At 36.5% G+C, this 27396-nt stretch overlaps 1 protein-coding gene across 1 annotated transcript in view; it reads right to left on the bottom strand.

Moving 5' to 3' along the window:
• LOC128667083 (uncharacterized) overlaps positions 1-27396 on the bottom strand; it is a 141211-nt gene that overhangs the window by 31372 nt on the left and 82443 nt on the right. Inside the window, exons 4-15 of the mRNA XM_053721970.1 lie at positions 26085-26177; positions 24606-24710; positions 23481-23533; positions 21755-21891; positions 20455-20501; positions 19216-19305; positions 17808-17921; positions 11738-11796; positions 7215-7351; positions 6766-6833; positions 4367-4465; positions 3023-3118 (exon numbers count right to left, since the gene is read on the bottom strand). Coding sequence (XP_053577945.1) covers positions 3023-3118; positions 4367-4465; positions 6766-6833; positions 7215-7351; positions 11738-11796; positions 17808-17921; positions 19216-19305; positions 20455-20501; positions 21755-21891; positions 23481-23533; positions 24606-24710; positions 26085-26177 — 1098 coding nt within the window. The remainder of the gene's footprint in view (positions 1-3022; positions 3119-4366; positions 4466-6765; positions 6834-7214; positions 7352-11737; positions 11797-17807; positions 17922-19215; positions 19306-20454; positions 20502-21754; positions 21892-23480; positions 23534-24605; positions 24711-26084; positions 26178-27396) is intronic.

Genomic DNA, 27396 nt, shown 5'->3' with positions numbered 1-27396 from the left:
GTGACTGTCCTGCAAAATGCAGGACAATTCAGATCTCTGCTAACAACTCACAAAGATACATCCATTATTACACATCCGCTCCAGTAATGTTCAATCTCAGACATACACTTTTGTAAATGTATTTCTATACTTTCCTGCAGCCACAGAGCCAGTTCTTCTGGGGTGTCAAATATGTAGCACCCCTAATTATCAGAGATGTTGGTAAACATAAATGGCAGACAGTTTCTTGGTTATTTGCTCTACACAGGACAAGAGAAGAGGTAACGGAGAGGTGGGGGGTTGTTAAAGGAAGAGAAAATAGCAAAATTGAGGAGCCCCAACTCCTAGTTACCAGTACTCTCTATGTTAATATGTACCATTAGACAACCTAATGTACCCCCAATTTTAATTGTGTAGAACCACTTCTGCTGCAGGGTGTGACCCTCTAAGCCCCTTCTTCTCTGTATCAGTTAAATTGTATCCTAAAGTAAATCCATCTCCATTCCCTATTTTTATTATTAGATTGCTAAACTCCGCCCACAATACACTGCCAATCTCCCTGACTCCTCCCCTGAGCAACAAACTTCACCCGCTGATCTCACGGTTTTCCTGCACTAACCTCAAACACAAAGTTTTATCTTTCCACCTTGAATCTAATCATGCATATTCATACAAATATAAACACACACACATAAAAACATTCATACTTTTACAATATCTCATGTGTAGCACTGACATATACTTGCCCTAGCCCAAACACACAAAACTGACACATTACTCTCAATTATATGTGGTTTATTAAAAAAAAAATCTAAAAAGTAAAATATCTCAAGACATGACACAAACTTAAAATGAGACTCTTTTAAGAAATATTGTTTTAAAGGGACATGAAACATAATTATCTTTTCTTTAATTATTCAAATAAAACATACAATTCTAAAGAACTTTCCAATGTATATTATAAAATTTGTTTTGTTCTCTTCATATCTTTTGCTAAAAGAGCAGAAATGCACTTGCTGTGAGCTAGCTGAACACATCAGGTGAGCAAATGACATGAAGCATATATGTGCAGCCACCAATCAACAGCTAGCTGCCAGTGGTGCATTGCAGCTTCTGAGTATGCTTTTCAACAAAGGATTACAAACTAAAATTTGAAAGTTCTCTATAGAAATAATAAAATGCTGATTTTTATGTATTTATCTACTTGATTTTAAATTGAATTGTTCCATTTTTTTGGCAACAGGTTATGAGGATGTTTTTGTTGTAATACTGTTTGTTTGATTAATATTATTGCAGTCTTTTTAGCAATCTAATTACTTAAAGGGACATGAAACATTTTCTTCCTTGATTCAAATAGAGCATACAATTTTATGAATGTTTTCCAATTTACTTACTGATATCAAATTTACTAAATTCTCTTGTTATTCTTTACTGAAGAGCATACCTGGGTAGGTAGCGTTTACGTGTCTGGAGAACTATATGGTTGCAGGTTTGCAAGAATGCTTTTGAACACTAGATAGCAGCAGTGTATTTATAACAATGTTAAAGGGACACTGAACCCAATTTTTTTCTTTTGTGATTCAGCATGACATTTTAAGCAACTTTCTAATTTACTCCTATTATCACATTTTCTTCATTCTTTTGGTATCTTTATTAGAAATGCAAGAAAGTATGTTTAGATACCAACCCATTTTTGGTGAACAACCTGGGTTGTTCTTGCTGATTGGTGGATAAATTCACCCACCAATAAACAAGTGCTGTCCAGAGTTCTGAACCAAAAAAAACCCTAGATGCCTTCTTTTTCAAATAAAGATAGCAAGAGAACGAAGAAAAATTGATAATAGGAGTAAATAAGAAAGTTTCTTAAAATTGCATGCTCTATCTGAATCAAGAAAGAACAAAATTTGGGTTCAGTGTCCCTTTAAAGCATTCTTGCAAAACTTTTGCCATCTAGTGCTACAGACATTCAGGTTCCTGAGCCTGCCTACTTCCTTTTCAGCAAAGGATGCCATGAAAACAAAGTAAATTTGACTATTGAAGTCAATTGGAAACTATCTAAAAATCATACACTGTCTGAACTATGAATAGAAAAAATGGGGTTTCATGTACCTTTAGTTAATTTAAAGGGACGTGAAACCCACATTTTTCTTTCATGATTCAGATAGAACATGCAATTTAAAACAAGTTTCTGATTTACTTTAAATGATCAAACTTGCTTTGTTCTCTTAGTATCCTCTGTTGAAGGAGCAGCAGTGCACTACTGGGTGCTAGCTGAACACAGGTGAGCCAAGAGACATATATATGCAGCCACAAATCAGCAGCTAGCTCACAGTAGTATTTTGCTGCTCCTAAGCACACCTAGGGTATTAATTTCAATAAAGGATAGCAAGAGAACAAAGCAAATGAAATATTACAAGTAAATTGGAAAGTTGTTTAAAAATGCATGTTCTATCTGACTCATGAAATAAAACATTTAGGTTTCATGTCACTTTAACACATAGTTCTTTTCTAAGAATTTCTGTTTAAGACCATGTGAGGGCGCCAAAACGTATTATAGCTTCTACATGACCATCTATCCTCTCCTGTAGCACTTTATGCTACTCTCATATACACTTTGTTACGTTATCTTGTCCTGCAGCTCTCACTGCTACTCCAGTGCTGGCTACAAACACAGCAGTTTCTAATTACACCTCCCATAATTCCATGCAGTCCTCAGACCTCTCGACTGTCCCTATTAGAGAGATCAGTCCCTAATTCTGAGCTCCCTCTGAGACAGCCATATGTCCCTGCAGAATTTTCCTTAGCCCCTCCCACAATACACCAAGACACACCCACAGACCACCCAAACACACCCATAAACCACTCAGGCATGCCCAATGACTGACTAAACACACCCAAAACCCAGTCCACCATCGACCTGTGACCCTGCTCCCTTGCAGCACAGCCCACAAAATGTCGACACCCTCCTTAACCTCCTGTGTCTCTAATACCTAGACACAAATGGCGGGAGGTTTGCAGTCTGTTCTCTAATTCCAGCACATACCTGAGTGCTTGTGTACGTTGATGAACTCAGTTTTGTGGCAATAAGCATACGTGGAAAACTTTTGGATATCTAAATTGGAAACTGGATCTGTGCGGCCTGTTATAAAACAGAAGGGGACAAGGGTTGTATAGTCTCCACTAATAAAGAAATATGATGAATAAAAAAACATTTTTTTTCTTACCAATAAATCCATTTCTTCACACTTAAAGGGACAGTACATAGCTTGAGATTTTAATATAAGTTGTTAAGTTATGTAGAATGAAACAACGTTGGAATAGATTTTTGATATTTGTTTTGCCCCCTTTTCACGTAACTATATATCTGTCCTCAATGGCTTAACAGATAACAAAGGCAAAACAATGCCTTTTATACTAAATGTATGATAGTGACTAGCCTTGTTGTCTGTTGACTAAAGCCCAAATTGGCTCCTCCAAATAAGGTTAAGGTTGGGTGGAGTTTGGCTATTGAAAAATAATTGTGGTAATAATGATGTTAATTTGTTTTAAAACATTTTTAATAATTGGCTGATATGTTATTCTATAGCAACTACAATGTCTTGTAATCTCAAGGTGCTTACTGTCCCTTTAAATCAGGTATTAATAGGGTATATGCCTTGTGGCTATTTGGAGCAGATAGAAGATCCTAGATCAATTCAATACCACTATATTTACATATATATATATATATATATATATATATATATATCCCAACATTTTATTTTTAGTATCTGTAGTGCAGTCTTTGCAGCCAAGCTACCTGGGGGGGGGGTTAAATCAAGGTGGAACTATGAATACAGCACACTGCCGAAACGCGTCAGCTTGCTAGTTGATGCTGCCTTGTGACTCCATTTTCTTTGCACTATTTGGATTGATTATAAGTTATGTTTTAATGCACAGCAAATGCTGTATTTGTTTGGACAAGATCAAGGTGGGCCATAGACCATGAGTATGCACTTTGCCTGCAGGAAGAGAGAAAAACTGCAGGGGTGAGTGGAACTGCTGTTCTTGAAAGAAGACACTCACAGAATTTTCAGCTGCTTTTGGGATACAGACCTGACTTGCTTTTTGTAATGAATGCGTGAACTAGCAGCAGCACACCTTCAAATGTATGCAACTTTATTAAGGTTCAAAGACAAAATAACAGACAATGTTTCAGGCAGTAGTAGTGAATGATCAAGGGCTACTTTCCGAAATGTAGTCCGTTATCTTGACCGAAAAAGACAAGACAAAATAAGACAATACCTGAGATGGAGCAACAACGATGTATGGTACAAATTAGATTAACATTACGTTATCAAGTAGAGAAAAATAAATAAAAGTTACAAAATGGATGGATTTTACTCACAGTAAAGTGCATTTTGTGTGCTCTCGGAGACCCGAGCACTGAAAAAGATGCAGTTTGAGCCAAAGAAATGCATGGTGCTTACATGCTGGTGAACATTATCTGAGAAACAAACAAAACATATATTACACAGTCTTAAAAAAATATCCCACGGACCCACTTCAAGTTCCATCAAGAATTAGAACTGCATATGACTTCACAAGCCTAATCATGGCACATGCTACACAGTGATTAGTGATCAATGTAGGAGCTAATTTACTGCATATGTCCATAATTTGCCTCAGCAGAAGAGATAACAGCGGTTTAAAAACATTTATTTTGCATGGAGCCCTTTTTCATATGTAGTTTAGTTGCTGACATATACGTATGTATATATAAAATATATGTTACCCACATGTTGAATCAATTGAAAGTGATGCACCATATATGCAAAATAGAAAATATCACCTGAACATTTCTATGTAAAAAAGCAAGATATTTTACCATTTCCTCAGTATCTATTTCCTTTTATCTATTTCCTCAGTAGCCACATCCAATTGTACAGCCAATCATGATGCTAGTCCCAGGACTTGCAAGGGAGCATGCATTCTACATGTGCAGCAAAGTCGTGTTATTTTCCTCCTTAGCTTAAGGAAGTTTACAATGAAATCTTGCAAAATTTTGGGTCACAGTAAAGCAAAATGTGAACTCTGCACTGATAATTCTTATTGGATACTGTTTTTCTCACCATTCAGATGACAGTAAAATAAAAGCTTCTAAAGCACTTACTCTGGGGAGCTGAAGACAATTTGAGGTAAAATATCTTCCTTTTTACACAGAGATATTCATAGGATATTTTCTAGTCAGTTAATCTGCTACAAGTGGCATATTTGTAATCTTCCCTTATGAGTTAAGATGTTTAAATAATGAATATGATATAACTGGAGCAATTAAATCCAGAATATGATTATTACAGAATTTTGGTATGGTATAAAATCTAGTTTGAGAGTTTCCAATGCAAGGTATTTACATTTTTACCTACCCACAATAACTGACTTGTACTATCTGGTAATCACTCAATTTGTTAATTGCTGATATGATTCAAGCCCCACTGGCACTCTGAGCTGCTGTAGTATTTAAAATACTGGTGCATTGAGACTTTCTTGTTATGCTTCACATGCACGTGCAGCAAAAAATGTTAACACTAAAACAGTGATAACTTTTAACAGAAGCATTTTTGTTAATACATGTATATTGCAAATAGGTTTCTTTTTAAATATGTAATTCGTTTATATGCATTTACATTTTGACTGGAATGTCCCTTTAAGCAGGTTGTCTAGTAAAATCTATACAAAACAACTGGACACTTAAGTCTTTTGAGTGACAGCTAAGTTTAAAAGGCCTCCTATGTCGCTATGTATTACAGATATTGCTCAGAGAGCAGTCACATTGTATATGTGCAACTCTGTGTAAGTGGCATCCAAGGATGGTAAAAAAAACTGTTTGACAGTCTAGGAGGTGTTAAAATATTGTTCTACATGTTACGTTAACTGCTGGGGTAAAATGACCGCTGAGTTTTTTTTTTTTACTGGGAAACATGGTGGTGTAAAAACATAGCTTGATGTGCACTACTGGGAGTCAAACGTGGTCAAATCACTGTTCTGTGTGTTACTGGAATTAATTTGTGTGTTAGTCACAGCCAAAGCGTGTTTGCACAGATCTTAGTGTGGTGAGTTTTCACTTGAATCAATCCAGCTACAAAAAGATCCGAAGGGCACGAGTGGCCGCCTACTTCCGCATTAGGATCCAAATCCACATTTCTAATATATATAAATACGTGTGTGCCAGCGGTTCAGTATATATGACAATAGAAGGCACTCTCTGGTCTTTTTAACAAAACCCCTTCCTCAGTGTGTCCCCGAAACGTCACGCTTGTTTCAATAAACAATTTTGTTAAAAAGACCAGAGAGTGCCTTCTATTGTCATATATACTGAACCGCTGGCACCCTGGCAGATGAAGAATAAGGTGAGAGTGCTCTTTACTGGACATATATATATATATATATATATATATATATATATATATATATATATATATATATATATATATATAAAGAAGCATATGACTACACGCTCTGGATTTAGTGACTAGATAAACCAAAGGGGTTTATGTATTCACAAAATCCAGGGAGTGCGGTCATATGCTTCTTTATATAATTAGTTTCCAGCAACTTGGATGATGGATCATAGTAAGTGCGAGTGCACATCACATATGCCCATATATATAGGTCTTAAGGTAGGTAAGGTCGAGCAAAAGTGATAGGGGAGTACAGCTGATGTTCAATGCACATACAAGTAAACAAACTGACAGACGGAAGCCTCAGCGTGACATCTAATAGAGACAATGGTAGACAAATACATACCTTTAATTTCCACGTGACCATCTTCATCTTCAGCAGCTTTTGTAAGGGACTTTGATAATGATCCTTCTCTAAAGGAGAAAAATTGTATCAATTATTGTCATCTTGATAATGGCGGAAAAAGTTTATAGAATCTTTCTGTCACTGTGAATCAGGCGATTTTACCTTATAAAGCCTTCCATGACTCCACTCATTACATATTAGGCCACACCCACAGAACACTCCTGCTCCACCTGATAAATCACACATCGCCTCCAATGCTGACCAATCAAACGCAGCCACACCCTCATACTGCTTCAGAAAGCTCTGAACCCAACTCCTCTAATCTTGGTCACGGTTTTAAAAGTTTGAATGTTGGGAAGTGTATGTGTGTATTGGATAAATCAGGATTTTTAGGAACTATGATAGCCTGGTTTGAACAAGACCATGAAAAGAATATGTAATATACTCACCGGATTTCAAAGTATATAATTTGGGGCTGACCATCAACAAGTTTGGTTTCAATCCAGCTATGATCAAGTTTAATATTATGTAGAGCAACGTCTAAATCATCAAAGGCAGAAACAACCAGACCCCATTTACCAACAGACTGCAAGAAAGGTAAAAAATAAGTTGTAAGAATATATTGAAGCCTCTAATATGCCCTTTTATATAGGGAACTACTCTTATATCTTCCCAAATTTTAAAAAATACACTTTATGGCCAAAAGTATGTGTAACACCCCTACTAATTATTGAGTTCAGGTGTTTCAGCCACACCTATTGCTAAGAGGTGCATACATTTCAGCACATAGTCATTAAATCTTTGACACACATAGGTAGTACTAAACAGGTCATACTGAAGAGCTCAGTGACTTTAAAAGTGGCACTGTCACAGGATTTACCTTTGCCACAAGTTAGTTCATGCAATTTCTGCCCTACTAGATCTGCTCTGGTCAACTGACAGTGCTATTATTGTGATCTGGAAGTGTCTAAGAGAAACAACAACCAATTCACTAAGTGGTAGACCATAAAAAAACTTTTAGAGTGGGGTTGCCGAGTGCTGAAGCACAAAGCACGTAAAAATCGCCTATGATCTGTTGCACCACTCACTAAAGAGTACTAAACTGCCTCTGGAAGCAACATCAGCAGAAGAACTGTGTGTAGGGAGCTTTATGAAATGGGGTTGCACAAAGCAAAGTCTATGAAGACATGGTTGGATAAGTTTGGTGTGGAGGAACTGGCGTAACAGAACAGAGCCCTGGCGTTAACCCCATTGAACACCTTTGAGATGAATTAGAAGGCTAATTGCAAGCTGTACTTCTCATCCAACATTAGTGCGAGACCTCACAAATGTTTTTTTGGCTGAATGGGCACAAATTCCCATAGACACACTCCAATATATTGTAAAAAGCCTTCCTAGGAGAGTGGCAGCTGTTATAGCCACAAAGGGGGAGAGGGGGCAACTCCATATTAATGCCTATAGTTTTGGAGAAGGATCTTTAGCAAGCTCATATAATAGGTGTGATATGTGAAATACACTATATGGCCATATACCATATAGTATATTTGACATATTTTTAATTATGTCAAATATCAAAAGGCCTATCCAGTCTGCCCATATTTCCTTCTGTCGCACAACAATTCCCAGTATTCTTGAATTCCCTTACAATATTTGTCCTTACCACCTGTATTGGAAGTCTAATCTTTGAACCTCATTTTCTGGAAATTATTGCTTAAAGGGACATACAGTACAAGTGAAAAAAATTGTCTAATGTGTTAGTGCATTTTATTATTGCTATAGATTGCATATCTAAGCAAAGTGGAGAGCCAATAAAAAGAGGCTTATGTGTGTAGGCACCAATCACCATTTAGCTCCCAGTAGTGCTGCACAGAATGCCCTTTACAACTAGTTTTACAGAATATGAAATGTTTTAAAAACATGTAAAACAGACACGTTCAGTAAACTGATGTTCACTCTAGTATTTTACATTTTGAAGGTACCTATAAATATAAAATATATTAAATCTTGAATTGTTATAAATAATTTATATTTATACATTATAGATATTGGTTATGAAGAAAAAATAAAAACATTTAAAACAAGAGTATGACATTTAATATGACATATATAGAATATAATTGGTTATGAAGAAAATATATAAACTTTAGACATGTGCATGGTGAAAAAATTCGGTTCGGATCGATTCGGAATTTTTCGAAGTTCGGTTCGGATCGATTCGAATTCAGAAAATTCTGAATAGATTTGTTTCGGATTCATTCGGATTCGAAGAAATTCGTCTGGATTCGGTTCGGTTCGATGTCAGTTCGTAAATTCGGCATTTCGGTAAGTGTTAGGTGGGATTAGACTAGTATTATACTGTATATTAGGTGTTAACCTAACATACTGTACAATACTAGTGTAATCCCAATGGCCATCTGAATTTACGAATCGATTTATTTCGATTCGGTTCGATTCGGAAAATTCGGCAGAATTTTAATTCGGAAATTCGGTTCGATCCGAATCACCGAATTTGCCAAATTTGCCGAATTTCCGAATCGAACATGTCTAATAAACTTATAAAACCAGAGCGACATATTTAAATGAAATCGTTTATTACATATTTATATTTGCATGACTATTGCAGCTGAGTCGATCACAGGTGAATGTTCCATGCACTTTTATACCATTAGAGTTGCTAAGCAACAGACTCTGAAGGTGCTAATTTTGTTTTAAATAACTACCAAGTTGCTGAACATTAAATGAAAATGGGCACAGTGTTAAACTTAACACTTCTCAAAAATAATTTACAACTATAAAATCAAATGAGGACGTTTGTAAACCTCAAGCAAAAACTAACGGCTAGATTACGAGTTTTGCGGTAAGCTGAAAAAGCAGCGTTAACAGGTTCTAATGCTGCTTTTTCACTACCGCCGCTATTATGAGTCTTGCAGGTTTAGGGGCACCGCACAATTTGGCTTTACCGCAAACCGACTTACGTAAACTTCGTAAACCCTTTTTTCTATGGGACTTCCATAGCGCCGGTATTACGAGTCTGTCCTGGGAGGCCAAAAAGTGAGTGGTACACCCTCTACCTCCAAGATTCCTAACGCATTCTAAAGTCAGAAGTTATGAGTTTTACACTACAACGCTGTAGCATAAAACTCATAACTAAAGTGCTAAAAAGTATATTAACACCCATAAACTACTTATTAACCCCTAAACCAAGGCCCTCCCGCATCGCAAACACTATAATAACATTTTTAACCCCTAATCTGCCGCTCCGGACATTGCCACCACTAGAATGAACATATTAACCCCTAAACCGCCGCACTCCCGCCTCGCAAATACTAATAAATATTATAAAAATAAATACAAATTTACTTGTAAAATAAAACCTAACCTAAGTTACAATAACACCTAACACTACACTACAATTAAATAAATTAACTAATTTAAATACAATTAAATAAATTAAATTAGCTAAATCACAAAAAAACCCCCACTAAATTACAGAAAATAAAAAACAAATTACAGATCTTTAAACTAATTGCACCTAATATAATAGCCCTATCAAAATAAAATAATCCCCCCCCCAAAATAAAAAAAAACCCTAGCCTAAACTAAACTATCAATAGCCCTTAAAAGGGCCTTTTGCGGGGCATTGCCCCAAAGAAATCAGCTCAAGAAATCAGCTCTTACCTAAGCTCCCCATTGCCCCGAAAAGGGCATTTGAATGGACATTGCCCTTAAAAGGCATTTAGCTCTATTGCAGGCCCAAAGCCCTAACCTAAAAAATAAAGCCACCCAATACACCCTTAAAAAAATCCTAACACTAACCCCCGAAGATTCACTTACCGGGAGAAGTCTTCATCCAAGTGGCAAGATGTCCTCAAGGAAGCCGGCAGAAGTGGTCCTCCAGGCGGGCAGAAGTCTTCATCCAGACGGCATCTTCTATCCTCATCCTTCTAACGCGGAGCAGCTCCATCTTCAAGACATCCAGCGCGGAGCATCCTCTTCAAACGAAGTCTTCTTCAGAATGAATATCACTTTAAGTGACGTCATCCAAGATGGTGTCCCTTAGATTCCAATTGGATTGTTGCTACCTTAATTACGATTGGCTGATAGAATTCTATCAGCCAATCGGAATCTAAGGGACGCCATCTTGGATGATGTCATTTAAAGGAACCGTCATTCAGTAAGAAGACTCCGGATGAAGAGGATGCTCCGTGTCGGATGTCTTCAAGATGGACCAGCTCTGCGTCAGATGGATGAAGATAGAAGATGCCGTCTGGATGAAGACTTCTGCCCGTCTGGAGGAGCACTTCGCCCGGCTTGGATGAAGACTTCTCCCGGTCTCGTTGAAGACTTCGGCCCGGTTGGATGAAGACTTCTGCTGCTTCCTTGAGGATGGATGTCCGATCTTCAGAACTGTAAGTCGATCTTCAGGGGGTGAGTGTTAGGTTTTTTTAAGGGTGTATTGGGTGGGTTTTATTTTTAGATTAGGGGTTTGGGCCGCAAAAGAGCTAACTGCCCTTTTAAGGGCAATGCCCATCCAAATGCCCTTTTCAGGGCAATGGGGAGCTTAGGTTTTTTTAGTTAGTTTTTTTATTTGGGGGTTTGTTGTGTGGGTGGTGGGTTTTACTGTTGGGGGGTGTTTGCATTTTTTTTTTTACAGGTAAAAGAGCCGATTACTTTGGGGCAATGCCCGCAAAAGCCCTTTTAAGGGCTATTGATAGTTTAGTTTAGGCTAGGGTTTTTTTTTTATTTTGGGGGGGGGGCTTTTTTATTTTGATAGGGCTATTAGATTAGGTGTAATTAGTTTAAAGATCTGTAATTTGTTTTTTATTTTCTGTAATTTAGTGTTTGTTTTTTTTGTACTTTAGCTAATTGTATTTAATTGTATTTAATGTAGTTAATTTAATTAATTGTAGTGTAGTGTTAGGTGTTATTGTAACTTAAGTCATGAACCATATAATTTCCCTCTAATACTCACCTGTTTTAAGGTAATATTATGCAGCTCTTTCTCCATTTCCTCACAAGCTTTAGGGGGAACTAAAAACAAAAAACAATACATTTACATAATGTCTCTGTCACGAATATCTCAGGATTCAGCTGCTAAGGAGTTAACTTTGTGTAGCTTGAACTCCAAAACAGTTATCTGTTGTCAAGAAGAATTGTAACTTGTGTTTTCTTTGAACTGCCAGGCCTATCCCCTAAATAGCCACCAAATGTTAGTGTGTATGCATTGAGTCATAATGTCACTGAAGCTCTTAGTCACAGAGATACACAAGATAAAGTTTATGGCTTAAGCTGTCAATAGAATGCCTGATGCAAAACAGGCCCTTCATTACAAAAACTGACCAGGTCACTGACAGGACATTGGTATATTATGTACATATGTGGGTTAAAACTGTTATAACCTTAAAGGCAGGTAAATATGACAACCTATGGCATATTTGATATCAAACCGATTCACCCAATAAAACTAAAAGGTTCTAGATATGTAAATATAGAATTTTTTTACGTAGCAGAAAATATACTGGATTGTATAATTTCAGGCAAGAAATTAGTCTATTGAAGGTCATAAAGACAGGGGGGTTTCTTAGCCCGCCCAGGAGGGTGTGGTTAAGCAACCTGATCTCTGAAAAAATAGGTTTAAGAATCTTATTTCTTAACAATAAGATTGTCATTCTTACAAGGGGAGCTGCTGTACAGAGTAAGGAGCCATCTTCTTCTGCCATTCCCCTGGCGCAGATCTTGAAGACTAGGAAAGTATTCAATTCTGTTTTTCTCCTTTTTATTTTAAAACACTGTTTGCGTGTGTAATTTTATTTGTAACAACTTTTTATTAATAATGCATTGTGCATAATATTTTTGGCATAATAAATAATTCCTTTATTAAGTTTGGCCTTTGTCTAATAATTGAACCACGGTACTGAAAGAGACTGGAATATTAGAACTGTATAATTTAGGTTATTTTCTGCTAAATTGTATTTCTAGAGTTAATGTGTAAAGTCTGGGTTTTTCCTTAGGATTTTCCCTTTAATAAATTTTAAGTTGTGACAGTAATTGAGCTATAGGATTGATAGTTTATTGTGGGTGGCATAAAAAGGGAGTGTTGGGCATTTCTCTTACGTCTAGTACAGATTAAGGGAGTGCAAATTAACTCTTGCACCCACTAAACTGAATCACAAGCTTGCCTGGTGTGGCTAGATTGTGACCTGTTGGTGACAGAAAAGGGGGCTGAAAACCCTTTCTGTGCCAAATAAGTGACTGGCGCAGGGTTGGATAACCTTGGTTCGTCACAGTCTCCCTTTGTCAAATTGAATAAATTCTACACTGCAGTGTGTCCTCTGGAAAAATAAAGGGATATGAAACTTAAAAATGTTATTTTGTGATTCAGACAGAGAATACCATTAAAAAAATACTTCTATGATCAAATCTGCTTTGTTCCCATGATATTCTTTGTTGAAGAGATACCTAGGTAGGGCTCTGTAGCACTACATGACAGGAAATAGTGCTGCCATCTATTGATCTTGCTTATGAATAACTTTCTTGCAAAACTGCTGCCATACTATATATTGCTCCAGACACAAGCTTACATCCCTGCTTTTTAACAAAAGATACCAAGAGAACGAAGAACATTTGATAATAGCAGTAAATTAGAAAGTTGTTTAAAATTGCATGCTCTATCTGAATCATGAAATAAATAGTTTGGGTTTCATATCCCTTTAAATTCGATTGCAGGTGAGTTTTCTATAATGGTTACTTTTTATGTGTAATTCCAATGATTTACCACTATGTGTCACTAGAGAGAATATATTAATATACTAACAAGCACGCAGAAGAGACAATGAGCCTCTGTTAATTTTTTTTATAAAATAAGATTCTAAAATTCTGCAATTACTAATTAAAGCATTTTTTTTTAATTTCCGTAGTTTGGTACTTCACAGCTTTCCATGAAATTTCTCTTTAGTCTTAGATAACAAATCAATCTGTCACTGTGGCTATAGCGTACTCAACAAAAAAACTATTTTATGAAACAGCAGTATTTAAACATGTCAAACATATTTTTTGTCTCAAAAACATGTAAAGTAACAATTGTGTAACTTTAAGTTGAAACTAACTGTGCAGTATTGGTTCTGTACTTAGGGGTTGATCACACTTGTACCAGCTGATTTATCTACAAAATTTACCATAGACTTTAAAGGGAGATTAAACTCTTTGAGATGGTAATATACAATTATAAATCATATATATATATATATAAATACAAAAAAAAACTTTACAATATACTTATTTTGTACCCTTTTCCATTTTGAAATTGTGAGCTTTTTAGTTCTTGTTAGAAATGGAAGTACAGAACACTGTTATATTCCCCACAGCCATTGGCTGCACACTCTAGTGAACTATTTATAACTGTCTCTAAGTGGCCACAGCAGAGAAGGTAACCCAAGTTACAACATGGCAGCTCCCATTGTTTTATAGACACTAAGGGGCTGATTTATCAAGTGTCTGTACAACATGTTCAGCGGATCATGTCCGAAAGACATCACTGAACAACTATTAAAATCGTGAAAACACTAAACTTGAAATTAAGGTGTATGTACACCTGTACCTACATAAAAATGCAGACAGATAAATGTATATGAGTAATTGTATGTATATGCAGGTGTGTTATGCAGGTACACATACAGACACCTATCTAAAACTGGAGAGGGTATACGAGGATATAATGTCAAACTAGGGAGAGTAAACCTCACCAAAATATACCCTATACTAATTTATATATATGAAATAATTATCCCCTTAGTTTCCACATTGTGGGCGGTCAATAGAATATAGGATTGTAGAAGGATAATAGAACACCAGATTGCAAATGGTTAATAGGAATAAACTTAAGGTATTCGATATCTAATAAATTTAAAGACTTGGCGTAAATAGAGGTGAAATAAAATTCTAATTCTTATGTACAGTATGTTACAAGTTTTAGCAACAAATATATACTAAGCCTTAAGCAACATGTATTTTACTGCAAACGGGTTTTTATTTCTGCCCTTACAAATGACTGTATGCCAAAAGGTCTTAGTTAATATATGGAAACATTCATTCCCCCTAGTAAGAATAGCAATTACTATCATCCAATATTGTATATAAAAAACTAGGTTAGACATGAACAACACAAATATGAAACATGAGAGGATGTATTAGGACAATAAGAATAATACCTCAATTGTAGTGTAATAATCCTAGTGACTATTGTTATAAGTATAATTATTTTAAGCATTTAGCGATAAGATAAAAATGTATTTGAATTTAAAGACTGACTAATAATAAAATTGAAATATATGGTAAGAGGAATGTCTCGAAAATAAAACCTATCAGCTGACAAAGAGTCCGGGACATTTAAAACACCCAACAGCATGGACAACCCGGCAATTGGGAGATTCCGAAAGGATCATACTGGGGTTTTGCAGTAGTGGAAACTACTTGAAGGTGAAATTTACAAGTTATCGGACTATCCGGTAAATGGAGGCTGGAAGCCACAGCGCTCCACCGGAATCACCTTTCCGCAAAGGAGAATTCATCTTAATAGTGCACTATTAATCTGAAGGAGATCCAAAAAAACAACAGAAGACACTAAAACCGTTTGTACATATTACCAGCAACAAAAAGCTACTTACAACTGTTTAGCTGAACTTTTCACTGAGATAATCAGATTCCTTAAAGGGACACTGAACCCAAATTGTTTTTGTTAATCAGATAGAGCATGCAATTTTAAGCAACTTTCTAATTTACTTCTATTATCATTTTTCCTTCGTTCTCTTGCTACCTTTATTTGAAAAAGAAGGCATCTAAGCTTTTTTTGTGGTTCAGTACTCTGAGCTGCACTTTTTTTATTGGTGGATGAATTTATCCACCAATCAGCAAGGACAACCCAGGTTGTTCACCAAAAATGGGCCGGCATCTAAACTTACATTCTTGCATTTCAAATAAAGATACATAGAGAATTAAGAAAATTTGATAATAGGAGTAAATTAGAAAGTTGCTTAAAATGTCATGCTCTATCTGAATTATGAAAGAAAAAAATTTGGTTCAGTGTCCCTTTAAGGAAGTTATCATTATCACTCAAATGAGTATTTACATTAGCAAAGCCGTACGCCGCAATTTTTTTACCGAAAGTGTTTGCTAAAATATATCAAGAGAGTTCTTAAAAGAGGAACAGTAAAAGCAATTAAGGCCTTTGAAAATTAAACCAATATTAACAGAAGGCTTAATCTATCCGAAATCAGTACAGACAAGGAAAAGAGACTTTCACTCTTATAGCAACATTGTATCTTATTATATAATATTTTGAAGCAGTCTCATGTTTTTATAGATAAACAAATGTATGTTCATGTGATTCATTTTTACTCTCCATTGATATCTATATTGATATTAAATCAGACACCGGTGTCATTTTTAGGATTTTAGAGTTTTAAACAATATTGTGTGTTTTAAATTGAAATTAGAATGATTTAGTATGAATAAATTACCTGTTATTTAGCCTCAGTCGGCTGACCTTATACTTCTTAAAGGCACAATTAATTACATAATAAAGGTTGGATAAAGTCACCTATTTTAGTTATATCAATATTAAACCACTATTTGAGAAATACAGCAAGCATACTATGGTAGGTCCTGTTGCACTTAATAAGTGGTTGTATACAGTTTCCTATCACAACACGCATTGACTAGATACAAACCCTAAAAGTATATATTGATAACACCACAAGGTTTTATTCCAGTGGGGAATCAGCAAGTTCTTAGCACTACCTTATATCAGTATTAAGTCTTATAATCCTTTTGGGAAAGTTTATGATAGGTGTGCAGAATTCCAAAAATTGACGAGGACAGATAATAACCTTACTTTCCATTTATATATTGTAGGTAGTTTGCTGTTTTTAATGTGGTAAATTATCTAATCCATTATAATCCTTAAGAAGATTCACAGTTTGGAAACCAGTTAAATTATTACATTATATTGCTATCAAAAACTACAAGAAACATATCAGCCTTTTTTAACTGGAGGATCTAAAAAAAACTGATGGATCTTTTTAGAGAATGTCACCTAAGAGGGGAGCTTGAGAGAATAATCACATAAGTTCTGTACATTTGTATTGAATTTCCGTTCATTCTACACTGATCAACCATTGATCCTGGAATTACAACAGTCTTAGCTATCTAGAGCCTTGTTTTTTTTTCACTCTATACCCTTTAATACACAGGGCAGTATTTATAATAAGGCAGAGAAGGCATGTGCCTACAGGTGCCCTCCATAGTGTCTCTACCTATTATAAATACCAGTCAGCAGTCTGCCCCGCTGTAAAATTATCACACTGTCCTGCTCTACAATGCATTATGTATCTCCACACTCTTGGGTACAATGCTTTTTCCCAGCTTCCTCTGCAGAAGCTGGCGCCATCTGGCCACTTTTCCCCATTACCATGCTGTGTATCTGCCCTGGGCCCAGTGTGCAGCCCTCTACTGTACAGTCATGACTGTGCCGTTTCCCCTTGCAGGTCTCCAGTTGTTGCTGCTCTGCCTCGTGTGTGCCTACTCCATGCTGGGGGACGTAAGAGAGACATGGGTGGGGAATAAATACACAGAGGGAAAGTGAGAGAGACCCAGGGGGGAAATAAATACACCAGGGTAATGTGAGAGAGACGAAACCAAGGGGGGAATAAATACACTAAGGGGGAATGTGAGAGAAACCCAAGGGGGCGCTTCAGATTTCCGACCCTGTTCATACATCTGTCTCACTTGCATACTTTGCCAACTGTCCCAATGTTCCCAGGTCCGTCATAGTTTTTGTCTCCTGTCCTACAATATAATTGTCCTGGGACAGTGTCCCACATTTTTTAAAATCTGCCCTGAGGTGGGGGCTTAGCATAGATGTCTATGTGAAAATCAGACACAAGGTTTTTGCATATAATATATATATATGAATTTGGGTTTTGCAATGTGCTACTGTTCCTTTACTTCGTATGTCTCTTGGTGATTAGAAGTTTTGGAGTACTCACTTGATTGCTTTTTCTCTGTGCTTCCAGGAACAAGGTAGAAATGGTCTGTTTCAAAACATAGGGACTGTTTCTCAAATTCTTTCAGCAAAGATGGATTTGCTTTAGATGTTTTTGCTGCAAGACAAAATGTAAATTGATAAGTAAGCAATGGTCCTAAGTTGGACTGAACCCTTTATAGGGATACCGTACAAAGCTCAAAGACCTGGAGGCTAGGAACTGAGTCAGGGATGTTCATGGGGGTTAGTTAATGGACAGAAGCGAGGCAGGTGGAGTAGCAGTCACAGGTGTTGTGTGGGCAGTGCTGAAAACACCATGAAAGGAGTTGGGAGGTCAAGGCATGGCTAGGTGCACCCCCCCCCCCCTTTACCTCTGTAGAACCACCACTGTTGGTACAGGAGCTTGTTCAGCAAAGCAAGCAAATGCATGATGTGTATTTACCATACAGTAACTGTCTGTCAAACAAACTGGTGTGTATGTACCATTCAGTAGCTAAGTACGCTCTGAAATCACCACTTGGGGTGTTTTGGAGGGGCTAATTTCTGTCTTAAACAAGGATAAAAAAAACAGTTTGTACTGCAAAGTCTATTGAAATAGTATGCTGGGTATGCACTTTCCTATCATACTACTAATTACTTTTTAAATGTCATTTTAAGCAAAGCAAATTAGTTGAGAAAGAGTATATCTCTGAAGTGCTAACATTATTCTGAATTGGAGATATATTTAAAGAGATAAAAAGGTCAAAACTGAAATATGCTTGGATTGATTACAATTTTAAATAGAAGCATTTTGCAATGTACTTCCATTAGCAAAAAAAATGTTTCTAGTAAAATGAATATGGTTTCAGAGGCATACGCACATATGCTACATGTGACAAGAGCCTCAAGATACAAACACCATGCCTGCTCAGAGAGATTGTGCCAGTGAAGACTTTATTTCTGTCAATAAAGATTACTAATTCTCTGAGAAGGTGTGGTGTTTGAATGCTAGTGCACGGGGCATTCATAGCATATGAGCGTTAACTAGAAACATCTTTTGCTAATGGAGTTTTTTTTTTCAAAAATCTCTCTTTAAAATGTAAATGCACCCATGCACATTTTGTTTTGCAATTTCTATCCCTTTAAAAAAAAAACTCTAAAGACCAAACCAAATAATTTCTGTACGAAAGAGGCACCATAAAAGGTTGTCCTTTATCACCCTTCCAATTAATTTGTGCTTATCCAAAAAATGAGACAACTGCCTCTAGACATACCCTGAGCTTATGTAAAAAAATTATAGGAGAGCTTCTTTTAAACAGTTACACTAATTAAAACATTCTAGATAACCTATATGATCATTGCATGTGATACAACCTATGTTTAGAAATCATATTTTTATATGAACTAAATGTATTCTATGATGCAGTACTTACATGCTAGATATAGAGTCCTTCTATCTTTCTCCTTAATACCAAGGAGCAAGAAATTTTCCTGAGTCTTAAATGATTCAAACCTCACCACATCTTGAAAAAACAAACAAACAAACATTAAATATTTCAAAGGTTCATCCATTAAAGGGACATTAAACTCGACAAATCATTCATAACAACGGACACCATATGAATATGTTAAAATATATATTTTTTACATGAATAAAGGTAAGTAAAATATTTTATTTTGATTTGGAAATAAACAGGAAGTTTGTGTCTGTGATCAGCTGATCTCTAAAATAGCAGCTCCCTGTCTGTGTCAGGAAGATTCCTAAATGCTGTAGAAGCATAAAAACAAAAACATTTTCAACCACAAAAATATCCATTTGTCAGATCTTTCACACAATTGCATAATATGCTTCCTTTATTTTATTAGATGGGTCACAGGATCTTCTAAGTGTCTCCATTTGAAGCTCCACCTCCTTATGAGTACCGCCCATGCAGTTCCTAATGCAAGCAAATGCCTTTTATGTTACCCAAAATTACTATTAAAGAAATAAAAAAAATAAAAAAATATAAACACAAATCAAAAAAGTCTTTGCACAACCACCTATTAATAGTGGTTAAAATTAATGAGGCTCAGATATCAGGGTTTTCCATTTTATAACTGGATGTGTTATAGTCTTGCCCATAACAGACTGCAGCATAGAATTAAAGGGACATGAAATCCAAAAATGTTCTTTTATGATTCAGACAGAGCATACAATTTCAATAAAAAGATTGAAATCTACTTCTATTATCAAATTTGTTTCGTTCTCATAGTATTCTTTATTGAAGAAATACTTAGGTAGGTGTCTGCAGTACTATATGGCAGAAAACAGGGCTGCCATCTAGTGCTCTTGCAAATGGAAAACATTCTTGTAAAACTGCTGCCATATAGTGCGCTCTAGACACGTGCACGCTCCTGAGGTTACGTCCCTGCTTTTCAACAAAGATACCAAGAGAACAAAGAAAATTTGATCATAGAAATAAATTAGAAAGTTTTGTACAATTACACACGTTATGTGAATCATGAAAGAAACATTTTAAAAAACTTTTAAAAAAACTAAATTGTATGCTGTGTCTGAATCTCGTCCCTTTAATTGCGTTTACATTAAAGAAATAAAACATGAATTCAGTTATCTTATGGAATAGACATTGTATGAGCTCCCAGTGGTTAACAATAATACAATTTGTACAAACCGCAGTCCTTCTGATATTTCAGTTTCTTCTTATCGATGTTAAGCAAACTAGGAGAGAGTAAGAAAAATGAATGAGAGTGAAGAGAAAGAGATAAAATGGGAGAGAAAAAAAGTATGATTATGGAGAACAACAAAGAGGAGGAGCTAGAGAGAGAGAGAGGAAGTCATCCCAACACTGAGACCTTAACATTTCTGAATTGGAGGCTCAAAGCAGTGTCTGGGTTCTGTGGGGGAGGAGTTTGTGAGAAATGGGGCGGAGTTGGACACAATGGAAGTGGGAATAGGTGGTCCCTAAATGCAGTCTGGCTGTCTGTGGTATAACTTATATGTTGGAGGTGTTTTTTTTTTAAATTCCTGTGCAGGATTTGAGCAGTCTTACATTTCTTTTATAGAACTAAGAAGTAAATTGGGTAGTGATATCATTTAGAGGATCAACAGGGCAAATCTAAAAAAAAATGACAATATAGGTTTACTTTTTGTATATGAGATAGCTGTTTTGGCTCATTGAAAACACAACTCATTGAAATGGGCTGAGAGTGCAAAAAGAGTAGGCATCTTAACTATTTCTCTATATACACACACAGGCCTGGAATTGGAAATCAAACTGGCCCTGGACATTTTTGAACACCGGCCCATCCTTGCCATATCCCCCTACCTTGCCTGCCAAGTCCTCTATTCTAAGGGGCCACTTATCTGCCTCTGTAGGCCCCCATGCCCACCGCAGGAACGGAGCTGCCTTCTGAGGGGCCACTGATCTTGCCTCCCCAAACCCGCTGCAGGATTGGAGCTGCCTTCTAAGGGGCCACTTATCTGCCCCCCAGGCCCCCACACCCATGGTAGGAGTGGAGCAGCCTTGAATAGATGTGCTATGCATGTGCACAAGGCTCACTCCCAGACCTCCCTGGAGACTCCATCTTGACCTCTGCCCAATGGATGTGGCCCTGTATCCCAGTAGGCCAATCTGGCACTGACAACAGGGAATGAAGAGACAGGAGAGTGATGAAGAAAATGGGAGAGTCAAAGGAAGAGAGCTGTAGAGAGTTAGGGCCCTATCTAATGCTCTATGGTCTGATGAGATTATTAGATTTTTAGCTATGCAGAATCTGAGTGTGAAGAAGAGACACCTACATTAAAATGATTTCTCTCCATGTTGGGGAGCGTTATAGAATCAGGCCCTTAGAGAGAGTGAAATGCTAAAGGTAAGAATCACAGAGGGAGAGGGAAGAGATATTTGCGCAAAACATAAGAAGAGGGGAGAGAGCAGAAAAAGGAAATAGAGGGTGAGAGAGAGGTCTACTCACTCAGTGATGGTCTCTATGATTTCACAGCTCATTCCATTCCTGTTTATGACTAGATGTGCATGGTACAGTAAGGATTTGTGGTAATAAGGGTCTGGGTAGCTGGAAGACTTTGCAATGATATGATAACTGACATTCTCCTGAAACAGATACAGAAGTAAAAAAAAGTAACAATGAATTACACAATGTGGAATCTGTAGCCTAGATTCACTAATTTAAGAGGCCATAAAAATCACTAACCAACCTTTAGCAAAGTTTATGTTTTATGCATTTAAATAAATTATTACAACCGTTCAGTGGTGGCAATCCTGGCCCTGCAGACTCCACAAAGCAGGGTGAGGGCCCGCAAGTAAGAGTGGTGTCAATCCTGCCCCCGCATATATCGTAAAGCGGGTGGTGGCCCGCAAGTAAGAGGGGCCCACCTCCTGGCTAGAGTTTCCCCAGAGTATTTTAATAGATGATTAAAGCTTAAAAAGAACACACAACATACTCAAAAGTTTGAGTGGGAGAAGTGAGACGGGGGCTACATTAGATAACTAACTATCTGTGCTTAGGTACACAGACTAATCATTGCGACCGCCTGCTCTATAATATTTCGCATCGTGCACTCCTAGTGTAGCCTGCGCATGAGCAATACTTGAAGTAGTCTTCTTTATAAACAGTGGTGCTTCTAGCATTACACCCTACTATTTACCGTGGAGAGCTGACAGGGAGTACACGCTCAATAGATATGTGTAAGCAGCCGGTCACCATCTGGTTGGTAGAAATGTCTGCCACTTTAAAGAAAAAAAAACTCACCAGCTTAGGGCTAGAAGTTATTACAAATTGAAAGTGAAAGTTTGCGTGCAAACGAAACCCAATGCACACAGAGTTGGACTTTAGATATCGCAACCGTGTTAACGTATTTTCCCCATATACTTTAATGGAGTGCGCAAACTAAAAAAAAACTAACACCTATACTCACGCATTAATCCTAACTGAGATATTAATATTGTACATTCCAATTTTCTTCATGCTGAAATATATATGTGTGTGTGTATATATATAGATATATATTTATATTTACCTAAACCTATATATAATTATATAAATATAGAGGTATAGATATATATTTATATTTACCTAAACCTATATATATGTATATAGATATAGAGGTATAGATATATATTAAATATATATATAGAAATATAAATATGAAATTTATATGTGAAGAACACTTGAATGTACAATATGCAAATTATGATTTGGGTTGAGCGCTGTAAACGCAGTGTCGGGTTAACACAATTGAAGACAGTTATCTTACGGTGCGCTAAAGTAAATATTAAATTTAAAAATAATGTAAAAAATATTAATAATAATTATTATAGAAGTTCTAAAAATGCTAAAAAATCATTAGAATAACTATGGATTTTTTAGAAATTTTTAGTACCTCTAATAATTATTATTAATATTTTTTACATTATTTTTATATTTAATATTTCCAGTGTCTTAAGATAACTGTCTTCAAGTGCGCTAACCCAACACCGCGTCAGACCTACAGCGCTAAACCCCAATCGCGATTTGCATATTGTACATCACAATGTTCTTCACATTGAAGAAAATTTTCTATTTATTTTTAAATATAAATTTCTTTATATATGATTATTATTTTAAAAAATATTTATCTGCACCTGTAAATCCATATGAATATATACAGGTAAAAGTATATATGAATAACAGAGATACCAACCTTCATCTTATGTAGATCGTCTGAAATTGTTAAAATGTTGCGGCATTCTTTAGCTAAAAAATGCAATAAAAAAGTTAAATCACATTCGATATCCGTATGGGTATAATTATATTAGGACATATATCCAGTTTATAGTAAAGGGAAGTAGGAGGTTATTTATACAAGGTCGTTTACACAATAATCTTGCAATCTTGTTCTAGAAAATACCTCTACATACAGCAATATCTACTGCCCTTTAACGGGACGGTTAACTGAAAATAAAACTTTTATGATACAGCTATAGCATGCAATGTTTAACAACTTTACATTTTACTCCTATTATAACATTTGTTTTGTTTACTTGGTATCCTTTGTTGAAGAGTAAACCTAGGTAGGCACAGGAGCGTGCACATGACTTTATCAATCTTTGGCAGCAGTGTTTGGAACTACGTTTGTAGCAATGTTATACAATGTTGCAAACACTGCTGCCATAAATTAATAAAGTTACGTGCACACTCCTGGCCCTACCTAGGTTTGTTCTTCTATATAGAAAACCAAGATAACAAAGCAAATTTGAGAATAGAAATAAAATGGAAAATAGTTTAAAATGGCATGTTCTATCTGAATCATGTAAGTTTCACTTTGAGCTTACTGTCCCTTTAAGTACATGTTCCAAGGTATTGCACTCCAATTGGCTCCAATTTTGTTACAGGCTTAACCTATCTGTATAGTATTAAAGGAACAGTCTAGTCAAAATTAAACTTTTATGATTTAGAAAGAGCATGCAATTTTAAACAATATTCCAATTTACTTCTGTTATCTAATTTGCTTTGTTCTAATAGTATCCTTTTTTTAAAAGCATACCTAGATAGACTGAGGAGCAGCAATGCACTACTGGGAGATAGCTGCTGATTGGTGGATGCACATATATGCCTCTTGTTACTGGCTTACCTGATGCGTACAGCTAGTTCCCAGTAGTGCACTGCTGCTCCTTCAACAAGGGATACCAAGGGCCCTTTATACACAGCTGTCTTTTAATATGTGTGTGATCAGCAAGTGTAGGTATGGAATAGTGAGAGGAGATACATTTCATTAGAACTGAATTTAATAAATAATCTAATTAGTGTATTTCAATGGATTGCATACCATAATCCAAATGGTTTTGAAACACTTTGTTGTCTAGTAAATTACTGCAGGCTGTCCATGCCCTAAATTCCGTAACATCCATTTTCGGAAGGGATTTCCCTCTTCCTACAAAGAGGAAGTAAAATAGATTAGCAGTTATTTTATATTGTGCAGCTATTTTGTATTGTAAAAGATTTGTACTAGACAAGAATGACCACTCTTTCCGTTTTTTTATATGCATTAATATTAATACTATACAAAAACAGTTAGCTATGAATTAGTAAAGATTTCCTTTTTCAGTGGTATGTAACTCCTCCCAATAAGTAGCCTGCCTATCTATCTATCTATCTATCTATCTATCTAATTCAATCAATCGCCTTTATCTTTCTGTCTATCATCTATTTGTCTGTCTGTCCATCTATCTTCTTATTTCAGTCAATCATCTATCTATCATCTATCTATTTATCATCTATCTATCTTCTTCTTTCAGTCTATCACCTGTCTATCTATCTATCTATCTATCTATCTATAAATCTATCTATATATCATCTATATTGATTTATCCGTCATCTACCATCAGTCTATATATCTATCAAAAAGCCTCAGATTTCTTTAAGGATGAATAAAGCGAGCATGCACAAGTCCATTTCAGACACAATGAAAAACACTGTTATCAGTTATAAATGTTGAACAATCTGATAGACTTCCATCTGCTCAATAATGTTGGGTAATATTATTTTTTTGTGTTCATTATATGTACTGACAGAGATAGTATGGCACAGCAGCACCATAAGGTGACTATATGTGTTAAATATAGAATATTCCTATAGGTAAGGCACAGTGAAACCATGATGTGAATTTGTGTACAGATACTGTATCTATCAATATCAATATAGATATGAAACAGTGACACCATGAGCTGAGTATGTGGTATTACAGATGTTATATTCTTGTAGGTAATACAGTGACACCCTGAGTTAAAAATGTGAATTACAGGAAGGAAGCCATGATGTGTGACTGTATTACGAAAAGCATATTTTTAAAGGCACTGCTCAGTAAATCCATTTGGTAGGCATGTATATTACAAGTAGCATTTAATATAGGTATTGCACAGTGATGTCTTTAGATAACTGACATATTATAATGCATATACTCTATGGGGTAGATTTAACAAATGTCGGACAGACATGATCCGCTGTCTGCCTGACATCGCTAAATGCAGGCAGCATATGTTGTCTGCATTTATCATTGCACAAGCATTTCTTGTGAAATGCTTGTGCAATGCCGCCCCTCCACATTTGCGGCCTGTTGCCCGCTAGCCGGGTGTGTCAATCATCCCGATCATATCCAATCAGGATGATTGATGTCCGCCACCTCAGAGGTCTTAAGACCGCTGCTTCTTAACTTATGTTTCCGGCGAGCCTGAAGGCTCACGCGGAATAAGCAGCATCCGCCGCTTCATAAACATACCCCTATGTTTCTTATCTGTTTTCATCTTACCATATAAAATAGATGTTCTTTGTCTATTATTAACATGATGAGTTATAAAAAGAATATCAGGATTGGTTTGCGTTAGTGTTACCACATGAATACCTAGAATTAGAAAAAAAATATTACTAATAAATAATCATTTTATAATTTCTATAACAGGTTTCTCTCTAGTGACTGGTGGGTGGCAGAGAAGTATATGTGCATACCCAGTGAGGTGCTAAAAGTGTTTTAGAAAAGGGAGAGTCAACAACAGGTATTTATTTATGGAAAGTGAGGCTAATATATTTAAGATTTACTGCACCTTTAACCATAACTGATATTTTTTTCCAGTAAAAATAGATCGAAGCACATGGACAGAAATACAGAAAATAAATAGTCATAAAAGACATACACCTAGATTACGAGTTTTGCGTTACGGTTTTAACGCTGAAAAAATGGCCATTTCAGCGTAAAAACCGTAACACAGCCATTAAGAGTCTTGTCGGTATAGCTGTACCGCAAGCATTTTAGCCTGTAACGCAATGTCAATCCCGCACTCAAAAAAAAAAACAGAATTTATGTTTACCTGATAAATTACTTTCTCCAACGGTGTGTCCGGTCCACGGCGTCATCCTTACTTGTGGGATATTCTCTTCCCCAACAGGAAATGGCAAAGAGCCCAGCAAAGCTGGTCACATGATCCCTCCTAGGCTCCGCCTACCCCAGTCATTCGACCGACGTTAAGGAGGAATATTTGCATAGGAGAAACCATATGGTACCGTGGTGACTGTAGTTAAAGAAAATAAATTATCAGACCTGATTAAAAAAAACCAGGGCGGGCCGTGGACCGGACACACCGTTGGAGAAAGTAATTTATCAGGTAAACATAAATTCTGTTTTCTCCAACATAGGTGTGTCCGGTCCACGGCGTCATCCTTACTTGTGGGAACCAATACCAAAGCTTTAGGACACGGATGAAGGGAGGGAACAAATCAGGTCACCTAAATGGAAGGCACCACGGTTTGCAAAACCTTAAACACTAAAAAACTCTAAGCCATCTCCGTGGAGATGTTGCCTGTACAACGGCAAAGAGAATGACTGGGGTAGGCGGAGCCTAGGAGGGATCATGTGACCAGCTTTGCTGGGCTCTTTGCCATTTCCTGTTGGGGAAGAGAATATCCCACAAGTAAGGATGACGCCGTGGACCGGACACACCTATGTTGGAGAAATGAAATTTTTGCATGGGATTTCCATAGCGCCGGTATTACAGATTGTGCGGTGAGGCTAAAAGCAGTAGTTATTATTATTATCATTTATTTATAAAGCGCCAGCAGATTAGCGC

The sequence above is a fragment of the Bombina bombina genome, chromosome 7, assembly GCF_027579735.1.
Source record: "Bombina bombina isolate aBomBom1 chromosome 7, aBomBom1.pri, whole genome shotgun sequence".
Classification (NCBI taxonomy): Eukaryota; Metazoa; Chordata; class Amphibia; order Anura; family Bombinatoridae; genus Bombina; species Bombina bombina.
This window is presented reverse-complemented; position numbering and strand designations above follow the sequence as displayed.